Below are 21335 nucleotides of genomic sequence, written 5' to 3'. Positions count from 1 at the left end.
ATATTATTAAGACAAACATTTGAATAACTGACATTAGGTAGGAACCACATGTAACTGTTTGGCTTAAGTACAAATCTGGCTTAAAGACAGATTTAGGAACGGAACTGTTGGTATCCGAGGAATGTCTGTAGTCCCTCCCGATTACCGTAAACCTACAATGCGCTCAGCACGTTCACTTACTGCAATTTTAATGGCACCTTCCAGCTGAACACCTTCCATGGGCCAAGCACAGTGTTAGTGTCATTTATTTTACCAATAGCAACAGCAGTTATTGAGCGCTGACTACATGCTAAGCGCCTGTGTGCTTGGTGACTTTATTTTGCTAGTTATTACATTCCGACTGCACGCAAGGCATTGTGCTTGTTGATTTCACTCGTTATTACCCCTGATAGGAGCTACCAGTCCATGAGCACCTACTGTGTGCCAGGCACTGTGCCTAGTGATTTCATTCATTATGCAAAGAGGACGTATATTGTTTGAGCACCTGCTGCATGCTTAGCACTGTCCTCGCTGATTCCCTTGCCATGATGGTGGGAGCTAACCGTTGCCAAGCCCTCTCTCCCATCCCTCACCCCCGTGATCTGTCTGTTCCAAGAGGTGAGAGCCTCTGCCCTGTGCTCTTTCAGTTCCGCCCACCTTGGAGGTTACCCAACTCCCCATTCAAGGGAACCGGGTGAACGTCTCCTGCCAGGTGAAGAAGTTCTACCCTAAGAGCCTAGAGCTGACCTGGTTGGAGAACGGAAATCTGTCCCGAACAGATTCAGTCTCAATCTCCACCGAGGACAAGGATGGGACCTATAACCTGAACAACTGGATCCTGGTGAACTCATCTGCCCACAGGGAGGATGTGGTGCTCACCTGCCAGGTGGTGCATGACGGGCAGCCAGCAGTCACGAAAAACCTGACCCTGAAGTTCACCGCCCCCTCGAAGGACCAGACCACAGAGCCATCCCCTGGTGAGGCCTCCACTCCCACCACCTCTTTTTTAAATCATACATTAATTTTATCTTTATTGTTTTAATGTTAAAATAGCCATCATGCTTGTTGTTTAAAAAAAAAAAAACCAAACCCATCGCCATTGAGTCAATTCCAACTCACAGCAACCCTATAGGACAGAGTAGAACTGCCCCATAGGGTTTGCAAGGAGCAGCTGGTGAATTCAAACTGCCGACCTTTGGGTTAGCAGCTGAGCTCTTAACCACTACACCAGCAGGGCACCTTGTTTTGGTTAGGTTCCCTCAAGTTGATTTTGGCTCATAGCGACCCCATGTGACGGAGCTGAACTGCCCCACAGGGTTTTTAGGCTGCAGTGTTTACGAGAACAGATTCCCCAGTTTCTGTCCTACAGAGCCTCTGGGTGGGTTCAGATCGCCAACCTTTCGGTTAACAACCCAGGCTTAACTTTGTGTCACCAGGGCTCCTTCATTCATGCTTATTGTTTTTAACCCAAAACCAAACCCATCGATTATGACTCATAGTGACCCTATAGGACAGAGTAGAACTGCCCCATAGGGTTTCCAAAGCTGTAAATATTTATGGAAGCAGACTGCCACATTCTTCTGGTAGGAACATTTGAACCACCTACCGAGCACTTAACTCATGCGCCACCAGGGCTCCTTGTAGAGTAATCTAGATGCTTGAAAATATAAAGCAGAAGTTGAAAGTGAGCTTCCTTCCCCGAAAACCCACAGCCCAAGGTGACCTAGCAGTGTAAGAGTTTGGCATATATCTTTGTGGATATTTTTACATAAATACATATTAAAGAAGGAAGGAAAGACAAAGAGAAGGAGGGAAGGAAGGAAGGAGAGAATCATCCTGTTCATAGCGGCCTGCCCCTTGCTTTCCTCACCTAACAATCGCAACTTCCCCAGGCCCATGTGAGCCCACAGCCCTCCTCCTTGCTCTTTCTAACCTCTGCCTCATCTACCTAACAGCTTTGCAAGGCTGTCCTAAGGTTCATACAAACATCCCACTGGTTGCGGGTTGCACTTAGCATGATTGCAGCTTATACAGTTAATGGGGCAAAGAGCATCCTTGTACATATCTCTCTCATGTGTGACTATTCCTGTGGGATGAATTTCCAAAGAAGCATTTCTGGCCGAAGGGCATGCCTATTTAAGATGATGGTAACACTGCCATGTTGTCCCCTGAAAGGGTTGTACTGATTCACTCCCCTGGGAGAGTAAGAGGGTGTGGGTATGCTTTTCTCTTTTTTTTTTTTTCCAACCTGTTATCCATATATTTCTCATCTTTCTTCAAAATGGAAGCACCTAGTGGCGCTTCAGTGCCCTGTAGAATGTTCCATTTCCCGGCAGTCACGTGGCTAATGCCTGGTATATAGAAGTACCTTTGAATGCATTAGATTTGAAGCTGTTTCATTCCTTACTGCATCCTTCAAGGGAAACCAATCCAAATTTTTTGCCTTCAAGTTGACTCCAGCTCATGGCAACCCCATGTGTGTCAGAGTAGAACTGTGCTCCACGGGATTTTCAGTGGCTGAGTTTTTGGACCTATATTGCCAGGCCTTTCTTCCAAGATGTCTCTGGGTGAACTCGCACCTCAGAACTTTCACTTAGCAGTCGAGTGTGTAAAGCCTTGGGGTCGTATCAAGGTGGCCCTGTGATTTCACTGATGCCTGGTTTTCATGGGATGAGCGCTGCACTGGGAGACAGGATGTGTGGACCTGCACTCTGGCTTCAACACAGACTGCTTTATGGCCTTGGGCAAGTCAGTTCCCCTCTCGGGGCACCATTTTCTCACAAGAGTGTTGGAGGTGATGAGCTTCCTGACCCCTCCAACTCTGAATCTTGGCTCAGAGCAACCGTGACTGTCTTATTCAGCACTGCAGCTTCAGGGCCTGGCGCACAGCCTGGCATATAGAAGGCACTCAGTAAACACTTTTAGAAAGGATGAAAGGGTTGGTTGATTAGTTTTCAGTGTTATCCAATCTCAGTATTATCCAGTGAGGCAGAGATTGTTGTTGGCCCCAATAACAAGAGGGCATTGAAGGGTGAGAGACTTGCCCAAGGTCATAACTAGTAAGGGTACTGAGTTGAACCCACATTTCTGTGCCTCAGAGCCCTGCTCCTGATTAACTACTGTGCATCAGTCTAGAATCCTCAACATGTGCCCTGGGGCCAGCCAAGGAGCCAAGCCCTCTGCCCTCCATTGGTACCATGTACACCCACTGGTCCTCACCTGTCTCCTTCTCCGCTCCCTCCCCTACACCTGATAGTGACGCGGGGCTTTGGATGCATTTGTGCGGCTGTGGTGCCTGGTCTGTGGTTCACTCCAGATGAGAAGAAGATGTTTCTCTCAGCATCCTACAGTTGGGGCTTCCCCGGGGCTGTCAGCAGCAAATATTTTCCCTCCTGGAACCTCGGCATCGTTTCTGTGCTGCCCATGACTGACCCACATGGGATGTGTTTGCAGATCCCCCAGTGTCCCTGTGCAGCTCGGAACATCTGTGAATGCCCAGCCAGATGTTCACCAGTAATGATGCCTGTGTGGTGGTGAAAGGGGGGTGGTGGGCTTTCGTTGTGTCTGTTTTTACTCTGTGAACATGAAGGCTCTATTCCATGTGATCCCTAGACGGTTCTGAGCAGAATAAGAATATCTTTATCGTGGTGGGCGTGGTGTGTGCCTTGCTGGTGGCCCTGCTGATCGCGGCCCTCTACCTTCTCCGAATCCGGCAGAAGAAAGGTGCGTGGATTCCCGTCCGCAGCCCCCTGGTCATTTTGCCCTGGGCTCCTTCCAGAGGGAGAGACCACGAGAGTGCTTTGGGCTACAGGGAGCTTAAACCGTAAGGATACCAGTTATTTCAAGGAACAGGAAGCCCAGAGGTAGCAGTGCCAAAGTTGCTGTAGCAGCTTCGCCAGGTAAACTCAAGTCAGTGACTCCCATGGCCTTCCCCTCGTGATTGCAAAACGGGCTCATGTCCTTGCAGGACCCTACCAAGGAGCTGTGATATGGACGGGGGACTCATCTCACCTGTCTCAGGGAGAAACTATCTTTCCCAGGCACCCCGGGCAACCTTCCCAAGTAGGGAGGATTAAATGGCTGACTACCTGTGAAATGGAAGTATTAGCTCCAGGAGTCAGGATTGTATGTGAGCCCAGAAGCAGTGAGTCACCTACCTGGAAAGCCCCCCTCACCAAGGCAAGACATGTAGCCTTTAACTCTAGGGGAGGAGGGTACAAGTTCAAGTCTTCCCCTTATTTCTGGGCATGTGTAGAGTGGGTGGGGGGGGGTTGTTGCTATGGAAAGGCCTCTGACTTTGGACTCACACCAACCAAGGTTCCAGGGTTTTGCTACACTATCTGAACAGTTTGGCCTCCATGGCCCTCAGTTTCCTCATCTGTAAAATGGGTATAGCAATGCCTACCTCGGAGGATAGTTAAGAAAACCAAGTGAGCTCCTGTGTATTAACAGGCTGGTACATAGTGGGACCTCAGTAAACACGTGTTCTCTTTCTCACTTTTAGAGGAGACAGTTCTAAGTCGGTATTCCTGAAACTGTTTTGACTACAAGAGGTAGAGGTACATTTCCCATCTCATCAGAACACACACACACACAGCTATATGTAAATTTGAAAATCTCTTTTCCTTTTCATCACATTCTATTCCATTTTCTTTTTCAAATGCTAGTTGTAACCCACTGTGCCACAGTGTGCAAGTGAAAAACCCTGTCCTGAGTGGACCTTTTGTCCCTGGATGGGCAAGTTGTTACATCAGTCATGTACCCCCTCTGCCTCTGTCCACAAGTTTCCCTCCCTCCTGGGATGGCTGGATGAACTCATTGCTCTTAGACACTGGCTGGTCTCGAGTATTCCCCACCCAGGAGGGCTGGTGTCAGCCCCGCCTTGAGGGCTGGAAGCTGCACGGCGTCCCAGCAGGAGATGCACCCAGTGGTTCCCCAAATGGGGAGGACTCCTCCTTGGGTGGGGAAGCAAGGGTCCCTTGCCCACCAGGGTGACAAGCCAGCCTATCTGATAAAGCCTTCCTGGCGGTCATTAGTGAAGTTGCAGCCCCTCTGCCTGAAGCCCATCTACTCCCATCCCTGACATGCGTGATCCTATTACGTTGGGGCTAAGCATCAACAGTCCAGGGCTCCAGAAGAGGAGCAGAGCCTGGGAGAGCTGCACACACAGTCGCTGTGTTGTGGCAGGTGTTTGTCTGCAGAGCCCAGCTCACAGACACAGGCTCCAGTGGCAGTAACGACCAGCTCTCACTCAGCTCTTTGGATGCACCAGGAACTGTGCGGAGTGCTTTGTACGTGGTGACTTAGTCCTTACCACAGACCCCTGAGGTCCTGTTACTAACCCCATTTTACAGATGAGGAAGCCAAGGCAGGGGGAAGTTATAATACTTGCTTGGGGTCGCGCCAGCTGCTTAGTGGAGCCAGGATTCAAACTTAGGTAGCAGGTCTCCAGGGACCACATATGGGACTATTCTGCCTACCTCCTCCACCCTAATGAGGTACCCATTCTCCTTGTTGGGCTTTCAATATCCATCACGGGATGCCCTATTTCAACTCTACCAATTACCAACTGTGTGCCCCTGGGTAAGTCACTCAGTGTCCACAGTGTACAATGGGGATGACCAGTGTTCTGTCACTGGGTTCCCTGGAGACAGCTCGTGTCCCAGTGCTTTGCGAGTCATCACCTCCATTCAGAGGTTGGATGCTAAGCTGCAGCCTTCCCACCAGGAGCCCACTCACCTAAGCTCCAGTGCCTGCCCGGGCTCCAGGCGTTAACCCGGCAGCAAGAATCCTTGTGTCACGGCAGCCTCCAGCCTGTTAGCGTGCGGCACAGAGCACACTGAGCATGCACGTTGCTTTTTAATTACAGTTTTACAGTGAAATGGGAGTCAAATGGCTGCTAACCCCAGAGGCTTCTCTATGGGGTGCCCCATATCACAGGTTTAAAACCTCTGAGCCAGACAGGCCATTTCTTCCCTTCTGAGATCCGTTTTTGGAAAGTGGTGATGTGTGGATAAACAGTTACCAGCCCAACTCTGTGAGTTGTAGAGGTGAAATCCAAGCACAGAGGGGAAATGACATACCCGGGGTCACACAGTAAGTTAGTGCTGGAACTAGGATTCAAGCCTGGTGTCCTTGGCTCCCAGCCCTGGAATCTGTTACCCAGTGTGAAGGGCCCCATCTGGGAGCTGGGCCATCAAGTTGTCCCTCAGCTCATGGTGACTCCATGCACAGGAAGATCAGACCATTGTGTTCCATAGGATATTCATTGTCTGATTTTTCAGAAAGAGATTGCCGGGACTTTCTTCCTAGTATGTCTTAGTCTGGGCTTGGAGTAGCGCCTCCCTTAAGGTTTGTGTTTGAATGGAAGTGAGGCCCAGACAGAGGCAGAGTACTTGGCTCCTCCCAGGCTGGAGGCTGCTTTGGGATCTGACTCATGGCAACTCCCAGCAGTAGGAAAGCAGCTTACTCCCTGTGGGAGATAATGGGCCACCCCGTGATGGCTCACCATGGCTCTGAGGGTATGATTTCAACAATTCCTTCTCCCTGCAGGCAAACCTTTAGGGGGGAAAAAAAAGTTACATAAGAAAAGTGTGTTTCTAAGTTAAATAACTGGCTTTTGGTTTTCTCTTCCAGCCAAGGGCTCCACTTCTTCTACAAGGTAAGTGCCTGATTGGGCTTAGATGCTTTTCCTGTTACTAGTTGGTCGTTGACAACCCCAAGCACTGCTAAGCATAGTCCACACCACTGACCCTCACTTCGGTGCCATGCAGTGTTTTTATTCCTTGTCATTCATTGTAATCTCCTCATGCTAGGGCTGTTTTTAATTGTTGCTTTGATTTGAGGCATTGAGTTCTTGCCTGCTGTTCCCGGACATTCAGGCCCTGATCAAATCCCATCTGGACAGTGACAGAAGCTTCCCAAGCTTCCTGCACTCCCAGACGCCCTACACACACTCCAGACTCCATCCCCAGGCCCTAGGTGTATACTTTGCTCTTTCCTTGATTCATCGAATATCCACTGAGTACCTGGCATGGGTTGGCCCTGACAATGTGCCAGCTCTGTCAAGGAGCCGGAGACTCAGCAGGGAAGGGACACAGGCCAGGCCTGCATGGGGCTTAGGCACTAGTGGGAGAAACAGGCAAGAGCACAGAAGCAAAGCGCTGTGGAATGTCGTGTCGGGGTGTGAGGGCCGTAAGGAAGGATCAGACGTGGTAAGGAGTTGGAGGCTAATGGGGGGACGGTCTTAGATAGAGGAAGGAGGCCTCCTCTGAAGAGGTGATGGGAGCAGGGACTTGAAGCTAGGGGGCTATGATAGGGAGCTGCATGCTGGGTGAGAGAACAGCCACTGCAAAGACCCTGGTGTGGGTGTGGGTGTGGGTGTGGGTGTGGGTGTGGGTGTGGGTGTGGGTGGTGGACACGAGGAACAGGGAGGAGGCCTGTGTGGCTGTGGCAGAGGGAAGGAGGGGAGGGAGGACATGAGGTCCTGGAGTTGCAGGGGCACAGTCTCTTATCTGGAGCCCTTGCAGCCAAATATGCTACGAATTCAGATTTTCTGCATTTAGGAAGGCCCATATTCACCCCAGCAGGGTATGGGCTGCACCCCATAATCAAACATGTTGGTGCACCTGCACAGAAATACGTGTACATCCATGGTGTTGTTAGGCGCCATCAAGTTGATTCCGACTCATAGCGACCCTGTGTACAACAGAACGAAACAATACCTGGACCTGCACCATCCTCACAATCTTTGCTATGTTTGAGCCCACTGTTGCAGCCACTGTGACAGTCCATCTCTCTTCCACTTTTTTTGCTGACCCTCTACTTTACCAAGCATGATGTCCTTCTCCAGGGACTGATCCCTCCTGATTACATATCCAAAGTATGTGAGACGAAGTCTCACCATCCTTGCTTCTAAGGAGCATTCTGGCTGTACTTCTTCCAAGACAGATTTATTTGTTCTTCTGGCAGTCCATGGTATATTCAATATTCTTCACCAACACCGTAAGATTCTTCTCCAGTCTTCCTTATTCATTGTCCAGCTTTCACATGCATATGAGGCAATTAAAAACACCATGACTTAAGGCAGGTGCACCATAGTTTTTAAGATTACTTCTTTGCTTTTCAATGCTTCAAAGAGGCCTCTTGCAGCAGATTTTGCCCAATGCATCGCATCACCTGATTTCTTGACTGCTGTTTCCATGGGAGTTGATTGTGAATCCAAGCAAAATGAAATCCTTGACAGCTTCAATCTTTTCTCCATTTATCATGATGCAGCTTCTTGGTCCAGTTGTGAGGATTTTTGTTTTCTTTATCTTGAGGTGTAATCCGTACTGAAGGCTGTGGTCTTTGATCTTCATCAGTAAGTGCTTCAAGTCCTCTTCACTTTCAGCAAGCAGGGTTATGTCACCTGCATAATACAGGTTGTTAATGAGTCTTCCTCCAATCCTGATGCTGCTTTCTTCTTCGTATAGTCCAGCTTCTCGAATTATTTACTTAGCATACAGATTGAAAGCATGCGAAAGGCTACAACCCCGATGCATACCTTTCCTGACTTTAAACCCTTGTCCTGTTCGAATGACTGGCTCTTGGTCTAAGTACAGGTTCCTCTTGAGCATAATTAAGTGTTCCGGAATTTCCATTCTTTGCAATTTTATTCATAATTTTTTATGATCCACACAGTCGAATGCCTTTGCATAGTCAATAAAATACAGGTAAACATCTTCCTGGTATTCTCTGCTTTCAGCCAAGGTCCATCTGACATCACCAGTGATATCCCTTGTTCCACATCCTCTTCTGAATCCGGCTTGAATTTCAGGCAGTTCCCTGTTGATGAACTGTTGTAACCACTTTTGAATGATCTTCAGGAAAATTTTGCTTGTGTGTGATATTAATGATATTGTTTGATGATTTCCTCATTCTGTTGGATCTCCTTTCTTTGGAATGGGTACAAATATGGATATCTTCTAGTCATTTGGCCAGGTACCTGTCTTCCAAATTTCTTGGCATAGATGGGTGAGCATTTAAACAGCATTGCATCTGTTTGTTGAAACATCTCAATTGGTATTCCATCAATTTTGTTTTTCGCCAGTGCATTCACTGCAGCTTGGGACCTCTTCCTTCAATACCATTGGTTCCCAATCCTAGGCTACCCTGTGAAATGACTGAATGTTGACCAATTCTTTTTGGTACAGTGACTGTATTCCTTCCATCTTCTTTTGATGCTTCCTGTGTCATTTAATATTTCTCTGTAGAATTCTTCATTATTGCAATTCAAGGCTTGAATTTTTTCTTAAGTTCTTTCAGCTTGAGAAATGTCGAGCGTGTTCTTTTCTTTTGGTTTTCTATCTCCAGGTCTTTGCTCATTTCATTATAATACTTTGTCTTCTTGAGCTGCCCTTTGAAATCTTCTTTTCAGCTGTTTTACTTCATCATTTCTTCCTTTTGCTTTAGCTGCTCTGTGTTCAAAAGCAACTTTCAGAGCCTCTTCTGACATCCATTTTGGTCTTTTCTTTCTTTCTTGTGTTTTTAATGACCTCTTGCTTTCTTCATGTATGATATCTTTGGTGTCATTCCACGAGTCGTCTGGTCTTCGGTCATTAGCGTTCAGTGTGTGGAATCTATTCTAAAGATGGTTTCTAAATTCAGGTGGGATATACTCAAAGTCCTACTTTGGCTTTTGCAGACTTACTCTAATTTTCTTCAACTTCAGCCTGAACTTACATATGATTAATTGATGATCTGTTCCACAGTCAGCCCCTGGCCTTCTTCTGACGGACGATAATTGAGCTTTTCTATAATCTCTTTGCACAGATGTAGTCGATTGGATTCCTGTGTCTTCCATCTGGTGAGGTCCACATGTATAGTCGCCGTTTATGTTGTGACCATCCATACTTGGGGTAAATAAAAGCTAAATAGCTTTGTATCCATTCAGCTCAGATTTGTCACCAGGTGGGTTTAGGGACTCTTTCGTTGTCCTAGAGCTTTGTGACTTCAGAAATGCAGATCAGGCTGGAGGGCCTGCAGTGAAGGCCGGTGGTCTGTGTGCATTATAAGGACTCTGGGTGTACTGTGAGCGGGAACAGAAGCTGTAGAACGACATAAACTGACTTCGTCTTAAACGGGTTACCTGCCTGCATGTGGAGACCAGACAATTGGAGGTGAGGGGGCGGCAGAGACCAGTGAGAGGTGGCTGCAGTGGCCCAAGCGGGAGAGGATAGTGGCCTGGGCCAGGGTGGGGCTGCGGGGTGGATGAGAAGTGGTCAGATTCTGCAGCACCCTCAGGCAAACCCTGGCTTCCTTCTCTCCTCTGAGCCCTGCCTACTCTCCCAGCCTACCCTCCCTTCTTAGTCCCTAAGCAGGCAGAGCCAGCCCCACAGTAGAACAGGCCCCTCATGCCTCCCAGGAATTGTGTTCCTCTGACCGTACCTTTGCCCACTGTGTGCCCCACACCTGGTACATGCTCTCCAAGGGCAAAGCACTACTTCCACCCTCTCCCTAAGCCTTCAGTGGTTCCCCGAGCCCCTCAAGATAAAGTCCTGACTCCCTAACCAGGCCCTTAGGCACCCCCTGGCCTAAACGCACTGACTGGACAGACCCCCTCATGACCCATACCCAGTCCTTGGCTCAACCATTCTGCGCTCCCCTTGCTGGGCCTCGCTCACCTCACGGCCCTCCACCCTGGCCTCTCCCACTTCTGTATCCACAGTTGAACCATATTATTAGGAAGGGCACCTGGATGAAAATATCAGGATGGGAGCTCTGACCATTCATCGGTGTTTTCCCTAAAAGATAATAATTTAAAAAAACAACAACAACAGAACAAACCCTAAAGAGTGTCTTTCCTTTTTTTTTCTTTTTCTTTTTAACATCACTGGTGCTGCATCAGTAGACAGAACATCGGTTAGTTTTATGAATTGCAATATTTAACCCCCTTTTTTTTTGCGGGGCGGGGGAAGGTGAAGAAACTGCAGTGACTTCAAGGGGAGAATATGGATACGGCCTCACTCACACACATGCATTCTCAGACTGAAAAGAATCCCTTACCCTCCTTTTAGCCAGCACCCGTTTAAGTACTATGTGGCAAAAGTACACTGAAGGTGGGCTTGAGACCCAGGCTTCATCTTTCTTATCGATAGCAAAGGCCAGGCTGCGTTTTATAACAAGGCACCACAGCTGAACCCAGTCCCTCTTCTCCCAAACCAGTTATTCCACATAGCACCAGCCAAAAAACAGAAAAGATGATTTTAGCCTCTCCTGGGAAGAGATGGCTGGCTGGCTGGCTGGCTGGCTTCCTTCCTGCTTTCTTCCCTCCTTCCCTCCCTCCCTCCCTGGTAAGTCCATTGTTTGTTCTCTTTTCCAAGATGGCTGACATTATGGTTTTCTACAAAAACAATGCTTACTTAACCTCATGACAGCGCTGCTCTTGGAAGCTACAGCGGCTGCTGTGGGAGGGTTTGCAGTGTGGTGTGTTTCCAAGCCTCACCTGCTCATCCTCTCATTCCCAAACATTCAGCATCCATGTACTCTCCTCACTTCCGGGTTTTTCAGAAGAGTGGAGACTTCCAGTGGGGGTCTGGTTATCATCCCAACGGTAACAGATGAAGCTTGGTTCTTCAGTTTCCTCAGTTCTCTTGTTGCTCAGGTAGCAAGGGTTTCTGCTTTGTTAGTCTTTGATCTCCTTCCTTCATTTAAAAGTTCATGAATTGTGGGCCTAGTTTCTACTAATTGTACTACGTCCTTCCCAAACGCTGTACATAAATCCTCTGTCAGTCCAGCAGGACGAGCTGCTGCTCCATCTCTATAATCCTCTTTTTCAGGAGCATGGTCAGTGAAAAACAATACATTCTGCTCTGGCTTAGACCAGTACCACATCCGGGTGTACGTTCTCCTGATCTCCCTTCAATCCCTGGACAATTCCAGTATAGGCTTCCAAGCAGCCTTTCCTCAGCTCATTCAGATAATGCCCTGTGTCATAGTCTGACGTGCCCACCTGGGCTTGCGAGCCCCGCTGAAGAGTGTTCAATAATACCTCAAGGTGTTTTTTAAACTCTCTACCAATAGCAAGGGCAATATAACCAAACACTGTCAGAATCTGTGACTTTACAGACCTGTGGACATTCTCATTTCCTAAATTGGCGCAGCGGGACCTGAGCGCCTGGCATGCAGCGGAGTTACAGGTCCAGGTGCCACTTGCTAAGGACTGCCTAAAGCGGGTACTTTTCATCACTGCTTGGATGCTTCTTACTGCCTATTTCATCTTCCCCAGAGAAGCCAGCCATTTTTGGCCTGTTTTTTATTTTCTAAAATGAGCCTACCAAGGGAGCCATGAGAGTGTGCACTCCCTTTCATCTGGCTAAACCAAAGTGGTAGCTAGCGAGCAGTAATGGTAGCTTCCCTCTCAGAGACCACTTTCAGCTTCTGCTTGTCAGAATCAGACACTTTCCAGAGGACGCTGCCCACGGTAACAACCCAGCCTAGAGGGTGCCGGGGCGGCGGGGGGTGGGGGTGTTGGGGGAATGCCACTGCTGTGAGCTCAAAGGGCGCTTCCGGTTGCAAGGAGGCCATGGAGGGATTGGTGATTGCTAACTCTCTGGGTTAGGAACATAGAAGCAGAACATTGTCTGTAATCTTTCTCAGCTCAGACGAGAGAAAAATGTGGCTCTACTCCCTTAATTGGGCACTGGGGCTCATTCAGTCAGCCATTCATTCACTTGTCAGACATTCACTGCACTTATTCTTGGAATATTTAGAGCTTCCCTGGTTCTTTCATTTATTCATCTGGATTAGCCCAGCTCAGTGCCAGGCCTTGAGCTGGAGGACTGCAGAGGGAAACAAAGAAGACAGTAGCCCTGGTCTCATGGCACCTGTGATACAGTGGGAGAGATATTCATTCATTCAGCAAGTATTTGAGAGTTCCAGCCTGTGCTAGTTCAGTACTAGGTGCTGGGGCTTTGGTGGTGGACTTAACTCTCATATTACCCTCTTGGGAACACTTCTCTGACAGTGCTGGGCTGGCTGGGACGCCCCTCCATAGCAATCCCAAACCTTGCCTGTTTTCATATCTGATGTATGTGTCTGTCTGTCTACCATGCTTCCTCACCAGATGGGGACAGGTGCTCAAGAGATGACTTAGAATGCCAGTCAGACTGGCCCAGGGCCTTTGCACACTCAGCCCTCCCTGTCTCTTCATCTGCTTCACTATGTCTCTTCCTCAGATCCTGTTTTAAACAGGTTTCTTAGGAAACCTGTGCTGAACCCCCACACTCCACTCTCAGAACTCCATCCCTCAAACTCCATTCTCATGTTCCTAGAGAGTCTCTGCCCGCATGGCACTCACGGTTCAGCAGGGAGGCAGGTCACCAGATGAGCTGGGAGGTTAAGAAATGATGTCATGCAGGTGCTGACTAAATAAAATACACCCACATAAGGGGATGGAGGAAACCCTGGTGGTGTAGTGGTTAAGAGCTATGGTTGCTGACGAAAAGGTTAGCAGTTCACATCCACCAGGCACTCTTTGGAAATATATATGGGGCAGTGCTACTATAGGATCACTATGAGGCAGAATCGACTCAATGGCAATGAGTTTTTTTTTTTTTTTTTTTAAGGGGATGGAGCAGAGCAGGGAGGTGGGAGGGTCAGGAAAGGCATGTCTGTGGAGGTGAGAGGTGACATTTAGAAAATAACTATAAGGACAAGCAGTCTCTGGCTACGGGGAGATCTGGAGCAGGAATGAACCAGGCAGAGGGAAGAGTGGGGCACAGAGCCCATGGCGGGAGCAGTTGGATATGTTCACGAAGCGTCGAGAAGGAGGTCAGGGCAGCCTGAGTGGAGCGAGGGAGAGAGAATGAGAAAGAAGACTAGAGCAGTCGGCAGGACTGGCCAGATAGCTTGGTGAGAAGGGGCTGAAGGTTCTGCGCAGAACGGTGATGTGACATCATGTATGCCTTTGAAGTGTGGACAGTGGAATGCAGAGGGACAGGAATAGAAGCAGGGAGACCAGAGAGGAGGCTCTTCAGGACACGAGGGAATGGGGATAGTGACAATGACAGAGTGGTGGGTTTTGGTGTATATTTTGGAGGCAGCGCTGATGAGCCTTGGAATGGATTAGACATGGGCTGTAATAGGAGGGAGAATCGGGGATGACCCCAATTGAGTCTGAGCACAAGGATGGATCTTGTGGGTGTCATTCACTGGGATAGGAAAGACAGGGAAGGGGAAATGAACCTGGAAAATGGATAATTGATCACAGCCTGAAATACTGCTCTGACAGAGGAACCCAGTGTGCTGAGAGTGGGGTTGGGGGATTCAGTGATGGTATCCCAAGAAAGGACTCTAGGAGGATCTAAGGAAGAGATGGCATGAAGCAGATAGAGAGAAAGGCAGGACTGAGTGAGCAAAGGCCCTGGGCCAGTCTGGTATTCATTCCAAGTCTCCTCTTGAGCACCTGCTCCCATCTGTTGAGGAAGCATGGCAGACAGATATATAAACTAGGTATAAAAATAGACAAGGAGGGGCATCCCAGCCAGCCCAGTGCTGTCAGAGAAGTTTTCCCAAGGAAACAATGCCATAGTTGAGTCTTAAAGGATAAACAGGAATTAGTCAGGAGAAGAAGTGGTCAAGAAGGTCAATCTAGGCTGTTATTAAAGCATAAAGTACGTATCTCTCACTAAATATTCAGTAGGTAGATAAGTGGGATAGTGAATGAGCCTGAGGGAGTCAGCAGGGGCCAGACCACAGCAGGGCTTATGAGCATGGCCAGGAGTTGCCCTTGAACCAGAGAGGAGCTGTGCTTGAACCCCAGAAGTTTTTGAAGCTGGTGAGGTATGGGTAGATCTGTGTGATCCCCTACCAGACTTGTTCCCCTCCTGATGGGCTGTCCCTGTGGCCACATGGGGCTTGTCATGCTCCAGAACTGCCTTCTCAGGCCAGCACTCATGCCATGAATAACCTGTTCGAAGCCCCATTGCTCAGTTCCGACATTATTCAGGCTCACATCCCCAGGGTTTCTGGCTTGAGAATCATCAGGCTTCAGCAGGACCAGCGGTGCAGGTTTGTTCACCACCTTGACCCCACAAGTAAGCCAAGCCTGGCCTCCAGTTACAGAATCAAGTGTATGAACCAACCTCTTTGCCAAGATGTCTTGGTCTTTCTTTTTCTTTTTTATGATAATACATAAATATTTATAATATAGAATGTTTGGAGGATATGGGAAACTGGGAAGAAGAAAAAATGCCACCTGAAAACCTGTTAGCATTTCCATTTCCTTTCAGTGTTATCCATGCATTTTTCATAATTGAGGTCTTTCCACAGAGAATTTTGCTTTTTCACTTACCATTTTAATATAATTACTTGTAATAAGAAAAATGTCCTTAGAAGCCTCTTAAATCTGTGCCTGAGCCCACCCACCTTTCCGTAACCAGTCCCAATTGGCAGAGCTGTGCCGCATAAACACACAGGTGACAAATGTCTGCGCATAAAGCTTTTCCTGCATTTTGGATTTAAAAAAAAAAGTGCAATCATGAGTCAAAAGCTGAGGACACTTTCTGAGCTCTTGATCTGTATTACCAAGCTGCTTTCCAAAAGGGTCCTATGGGTTTGCTCCCCACCGTCGCCAGCGTGAAAGTGCCAGTTTCACCACACCTTCCCCAGCACTGAGTATTATAACTTTTTTCAAGATAACTGGCTGATATAGTAGGCAGAAAAATGATAGTGCGTTGTTTAAAACTCCTTTTTACTGAGATTGACCCTTTTGCCTCACATTTGATAAGCGGCTGTATTTCTTGTTTGAATTGTACATCCATGTCCTCCACCCATAAAGGAAGTATAACTTAAATGTTATTCTTATCAGTTTGTGTGAGCACTTGAGATAGGGAGGATATTTTTATCTGTGCGTCTCTTTCCTTTTTAGGTTGCATGAGCCTGAGAAGAACGCCAGAGAGATAACCCAGGTACAGTCCTTGGTGAGACACCCTTCTGGGGAACCTAGATAGTGATTTCCTCAGATCAGCCGGAGCTGCGGATCCTGTTCTAAATTAAGACATGTTCCCTGCCCAGGGTGGGAACATGACGCGGATCCTTACATCCCTGGTCCCCCGCCTTGTCCTCGCACACTCCCTCTCTCTGCCCCAGCCAGCATGGGAGTCGGCCACAGGCTCCTTAACTCACTGCCACCCGTTGTACAACTCCAGGGGGCACTGTTCACAACGTGTTCTCTATAAATGGTGCCCTGGAGTCAGGCTGCAGCCCTCCCTTGGTGTGGATTGTGCCTTCCTGCCTCAGTGCATGTGCCCGGGCCAGTCCTTCCACCAGAAGCACCCTCCCCAGGCTCCCCACCACCTCCTTGCAGCCCAGCTTAACCAGAGTCCATGCCGCCCAGCACTGCCAGAATCTCTGTAGTCTTTGCTGATGGGAAGACCCTGTGTCATTAATTACCCCATGCGAGGACACTCTCCCTGCAGCTGAGATTTCTCCATCAACATGGTTGGCCCGTTTCCGAGAAACTTAGCCCCACTTACGACCCGCTGATGCTTTCAGACCTCGGAGGCAGAGGGCTTCTTGGCGTCTGGTAATGAGGCAGGCCCTGCTCTGAACCCAAGAACGAGAGAGCACCAGCTGTCCTTGACATCTCCCAGGCGGTTGTCATCATTTTAGATGTGATCTGCGGAAGGGAGTCAGGCTGATGAAAGGCGTGCTCTTTGTCAGCTGGAACACAGTGGCCTGATCTCCTGACCCATTGCCACCCCGACAGCAGCCCTGAGTCCTGGCCTTCCGGGCATAAGCTCAGGTCGTAATTAGGAAAAACACAATAATTTCCAATGGTGAGAGTGGGATGCTTTTTCCTCAGGCATTTTACTTCTGAATTTCCTTCTGGAACTTTCTGGGGAAAGGACAGTGGTGAGAGTTGGTCACTGAAGCCTCTATAGAACTCACATTCAGCAAAGATTTACTGAGCACGTACTATGTGCCTGACCCTGTGGGGTGAGCAAGGCAATCACAGCCCAGCTCTTTGGAGCTGTGGTCTTGTGTCTCAGATTCCCAGGTCAGACACCAGCCCTTTCCGGGGAGGGAGCGTGCTAGGTCCAGGACAGAGGACCTGTGTGACAGAGGACACAGCTTTAGAATCCAACAGACTTTGGTTCTTTACCATCTGGGTGACTTTAACCAAATTATTTTACCTCCCCGGGTCTCAGTTTCTTCACCTGTAAAATGGGGTTAATAATTCCTACCTAGCAGGGTTGTGGCATAGCCTTGTTGAGGTGATGCATGTGAAAGGGTGGTGCTTATCAGCTGTCGGTGGCTGAGAGCTGCGGTTGTTATTGTGTGACAAGAATGAGTCGTGGTGGTTGTTGGTGGTTTCACTCCATGTCTATAGCCCAGGTGCCACAGAGTTGCTAATTCATCATGTGTCATTTTAAGACAGCAGTTGGGGGCGATGAGGTTAAAGTTGCTAAGGAGTTGATGATTGATACCATTTATTGAGGCTTTACTATGTGTAGCCCCTGTTCTAAGAGATTTGGCTGGATAATCTCATTCAATCTTCACAGCAATCCTCGTGATAGATACTATTTTTATCCCCACTTGGGAAAAATTGAGGCCCAGAGAAGCTAAGTGAATTACCCAAAGTGCCTCAGCTAGAGAGTGCAGACCCAGGATTCAAACCCAGCCCATCTGACTCCAGAACCTGTACCACCCACAAACTGTTGGTCTCATTCTTACGTAGCCCCTGTTCTCTCACTCGAAGCCCCCAGTTTTACCCAGAGTAAGGCTACCAAAATCTCGTAGCTGACATTGTTGCCGTTCATTCATTCATTCAACATTGATCCGGCATCTTCTGCACCATAACAGATGCCCTAGTGAACATGTGTTGAGTAAATGAGTCAATGAATGAATGTCTCCACCCACTGGGAGATCAGCATCTAGTCAGGCCCCCAAACAGACCCTCACAGATCTGGGTGGTGGGTGCCGTGTTGGAGCAGCACGGACTGAGGGAGCACAGAGAAGGAGCCCTGGACCCAGCCAGGGGGAGCGGAGGTAGGTAGGGTCTTGCAAGAAGTGATGGTTGAGCTAAATTTTGGAGAAGGAGGCCGATGGATGCTCCAGGCAGAGGGAGGAGCATGGGGAAAGGCAAAGAGAACTACAGGTGGCTCAGGCTAGGAGGAGGAGGAGCAGGAGGACGTGGCGTTGCAGCTGGGCTGTGGCATGACCCTCAGGCCATGGGGAGAAAGGTAGGTTGGAGGACGTAATTGCTGGAGGCAGGAAGACCAGGGAGGAGGCTGGTAGGATAACCTTGGCAAGAGTAAAGGGTGCCTGAATTAGGGCTGAGCCAGAAAGGGCCAAGGGAAGACAGAGCATCAGGACCTGGTACCCGGTGGATCGGTGAGTGGGCTAGAGGCTCCAGAATGACCCTCTCATTCTTGTTTAGGTACAAGACAAAAATGACATGAACAACATCACCTATGCAGACCTGAACCTGCCCAAGGGGAGGAAGCCTGTACCCCAGGCCGCTGAGCCCAACAGCCACACAGAGTATGCCAGCATTCGGGCCAGCCCACCACCCAGGTTGGAGGACAACCTCACCTATGCCGACCTGGACATGGTCCACCTCAACCGGGCCCCCAAGCACCCTGCCCCCAAGCCCGAGCCCTCCTTCTCAGAGTATGCCAGCGTCCAGGTCCAGAGGAAGTGAGAGGCCTTGGTCATCTTAGGGCTGTTCCCCACAAGCTTCCTGTCTTGCGTGGAGCCACCATTATGGGGACAGCAGCCCAGTCCCTGGAACACCAGGATGGCGAGGCCCTGGGACCCAGGGGTGAGGGCAGCTCTTGTCTCCCCACCACCCTGGCTCTCCAACACTTCAGACCCACCACGGCCCCACACGTTCCGACACATAGAGGCTGGTGTTGCCAAACCAACTGGGGAGCCGACTTGGGGACTGACCACAGCGGCCAGGAGCCCAAGAGCACTCATGCCTCTGCTCCACCAATGCCTGGATCTTGGTCACGGTCTTGGACACCCTTGACGCTCCACAGCCTGATCTCACAGGGTGAGGAGGGAGAAGATTCCACTTCCTCTGCTGCCACCACCACCCAACTGGGACTTCTGGAAAAAGGTTTCCCTTTGGACCGAACTGCTCCATCCGTGGAGAAGCTGGACAAAAACCCTGGGACCCACATCCCAACCCCTGGTGAGGTTGCTGCCAATAGTCCTGGACTTCCTCATCCCTGGGCTGAGGAACCGCAGGCCCTGGGGGAGGAGGGAACCCTCCCAGGAACCCCCTCGAAGGACCACCAGTGAAACCCCCTTCTCTTCCTCCTCCTCTTCCTCCTTGTGTCCCTCCAAAACTCCTCAAGGACCCATCGCCCTGACTGTGGCACTCCACGGAGAGCCACCTCTTCTCTCTAGCCCAGCTTGCTTTCTCCAGCTAGTACTAATTCACGACATCTTGCTGTGGACGCCTGTAAATTATTGAGAAATGTGAAATGTGCAATCTTGAAACTGAGGTATTAGAAATTTTGATCTGTGGTGTTTTTTTTTTTTGTTTTTTTTTTCCTTAAGACAACAATGACATTGTCTTGACTCTTTGTCATGTGTTGAAGTACATGGTTGGGTCTTGTGAAGTCTAAAGTTTAACAGTATGTTGTCCTGAAAGGATTTTCTTATCGCAGAGACTGAATTCCACCAAGTCCCAGAGCCCTGAGGACGGGGAGGAAGGGCCAGTTTGGCTGGTCCGTGGAGACACTAAGCCTTCTGTCCAGGACTAAATTGGCCAAGTTCTCAGTGGAGCCATGTGGCTGGTACTCCTGCCGTCCTTGACCCACTGTGGTAAGTCCCAATCTTCCAGTGCTTCTCTTGGCCACTTCCTTGGCAGTACAGTCTTTTCAAGACCTAATGCCTCAGTCTGTTCATCTGTAGAATGGGGAGAGGAAAGATGCCATCCCTCCCCACCATCTCTCACAAGCACTTTAGGAATCTGCAGGGTGGGGAAGCTGAGCCTGGCTGTTTTCTCCACCCCTTTAGCTACCTTCCCTACCCCAGCTCTCTGAGCTGATCCCTCAACGAGGAACCTTCCATTTCTTCTCTCAAAGCCTCTTGGGATCAAACTGGAATAAATCAAAGACAGCCAGGAAGACTGAGCAGCTATGAAGCCAGGGCTGTTTTGCCTTCTGTCCCTCCATCTCAGGAGGCTTGATAGAAGCAGTGACCCCTTCCAATTCGGGGAGCTGATGCCCCAGCACAAGCAAGCCCCATTCATTCAGTCTTCGCTGTAACTGATCAACTCGTAGAGTTAAAAGCGCTAATATTCACGGCCCCCTTGGTTGGCCTAGGCATTCAGTGCCCAGGGGATTCCTGGCCCAGTCCGTCAGAGCGAGAGGCTGGTGATCTGGCGCGCTGGTGGGACCTACAGGTGGAGTTTGGGGAACTCAGCACAGACCCAGCTCTCTGGGGGATGATGGGGTGATGTTTTGCATAATGGCATCCAGGAGTTAACTGAGCCTGCATGCCATGTGGGCACACCTGGCCTGACAAGCCAGGGCTCCTTTGTGGCATCCTGGAGCCACAGTGGCCCAGCCACCTGGCTTCTATCATTTCTGGTTCCAAAGGGTTGGCTTATAAACCTTGGTCTCCCTCTCTTCTACCCAGAGAGATCACATGTGCACACACATACACATACTCACACACATACACATAGACACGTACACACACAGGCATGCATGCCTACATACACACAGATACACATTTTTGCACATATGTATACACAGATACACGCACACAGAATTTAAAAAGAACGTTTTCTTGGTGCCATTTTTCTTTGATTTTATTTTCACTTTTGGAGGGGGCATAAGGGAATGAGGCCAAGGAAGACATGTAGCTTCAGCTTCATTCAGCCTGGCAGCCTGGCGATTCCGCCACTCCTTGTGTATCGAACCTCAGGAAGAGGAAGAGGCTGACAAACGCCGCGGAAGAAGCGTGGTTTGGGGAGTTTATTTTCAGACTGCTGGGAAGGAAACAGGCCCCATTTTGTATATAGTTGCAACTTAAACTTTTTGGCTTGCAAAATATTTTTGTAATAAAGATTTCTGGGTAACAATGATCCCTTTGGATGTTGATCGTCTTTGTCGCTATGAGTGTGTCTGGGGGCCTCCTTGGAGGTGACAGCCTGTGCCCAAGAGCCTGGAAGAGAATCCAGTGTGGCCCCAGTGGTCAGTCTTCTCACTTGCATTTTATAGCTGTAGATAAAGGCTTTTGGGTCCCCTTGCTCAGTGGGAGTCATATATGACTGTGACCAAAATACCTGCTTAAGCAGAATCCAGACAAACAATTGAGTTTGAATCTGGCTGTACCACTTAGTAACCAAA

The 21335-nt window shown here is 49.2% G+C and overlaps 1 protein-coding gene across 4 annotated transcripts in view; it reads left to right on the top strand.

Annotated features, from left to right (window-relative positions):
* The window catches only part of LOC100676425 (tyrosine-protein phosphatase non-receptor type substrate 1), a 51204-nt gene extending 30134 nt beyond the window's left edge, over positions 1-21070 (top strand). For 3 of the 4 annotated variants that reach the window (XM_064275882.1, XM_064275879.1, XM_064275881.1), the window contains exons 5-9: positions 627-956; positions 3592-3702; positions 6616-6640; positions 15890-15941; positions 18404-21070. In XM_064275882.1, coding sequence (XP_064131952.1) covers positions 627-956; positions 3592-3702; positions 6616-6640; positions 15890-15941; positions 18404-18667 — 782 coding nt within the window. In that variant the 3' untranslated portion in view covers positions 18668-21070. The remainder of the gene's footprint in view (positions 1-626; positions 957-3591; positions 3703-6615; positions 6641-15889; positions 15942-18403) is intronic. The other variant, XM_064275880.1, reaches the window with a different exon arrangement.
* The last annotated feature ends 265 nt before the right edge of the window (positions 21071-21335 follow it).

This window comes from Loxodonta africana, chromosome 24 (genome assembly GCF_030014295.1).
Source record: "Loxodonta africana isolate mLoxAfr1 chromosome 24, mLoxAfr1.hap2, whole genome shotgun sequence".
Classification (NCBI taxonomy): Eukaryota; Metazoa; Chordata; class Mammalia; order Proboscidea; family Elephantidae; genus Loxodonta; species Loxodonta africana.
The sequence above is the reverse complement of the archived record's forward strand: the minus strand, read 5'-3'. Positions and strand labels throughout refer to the sequence as shown.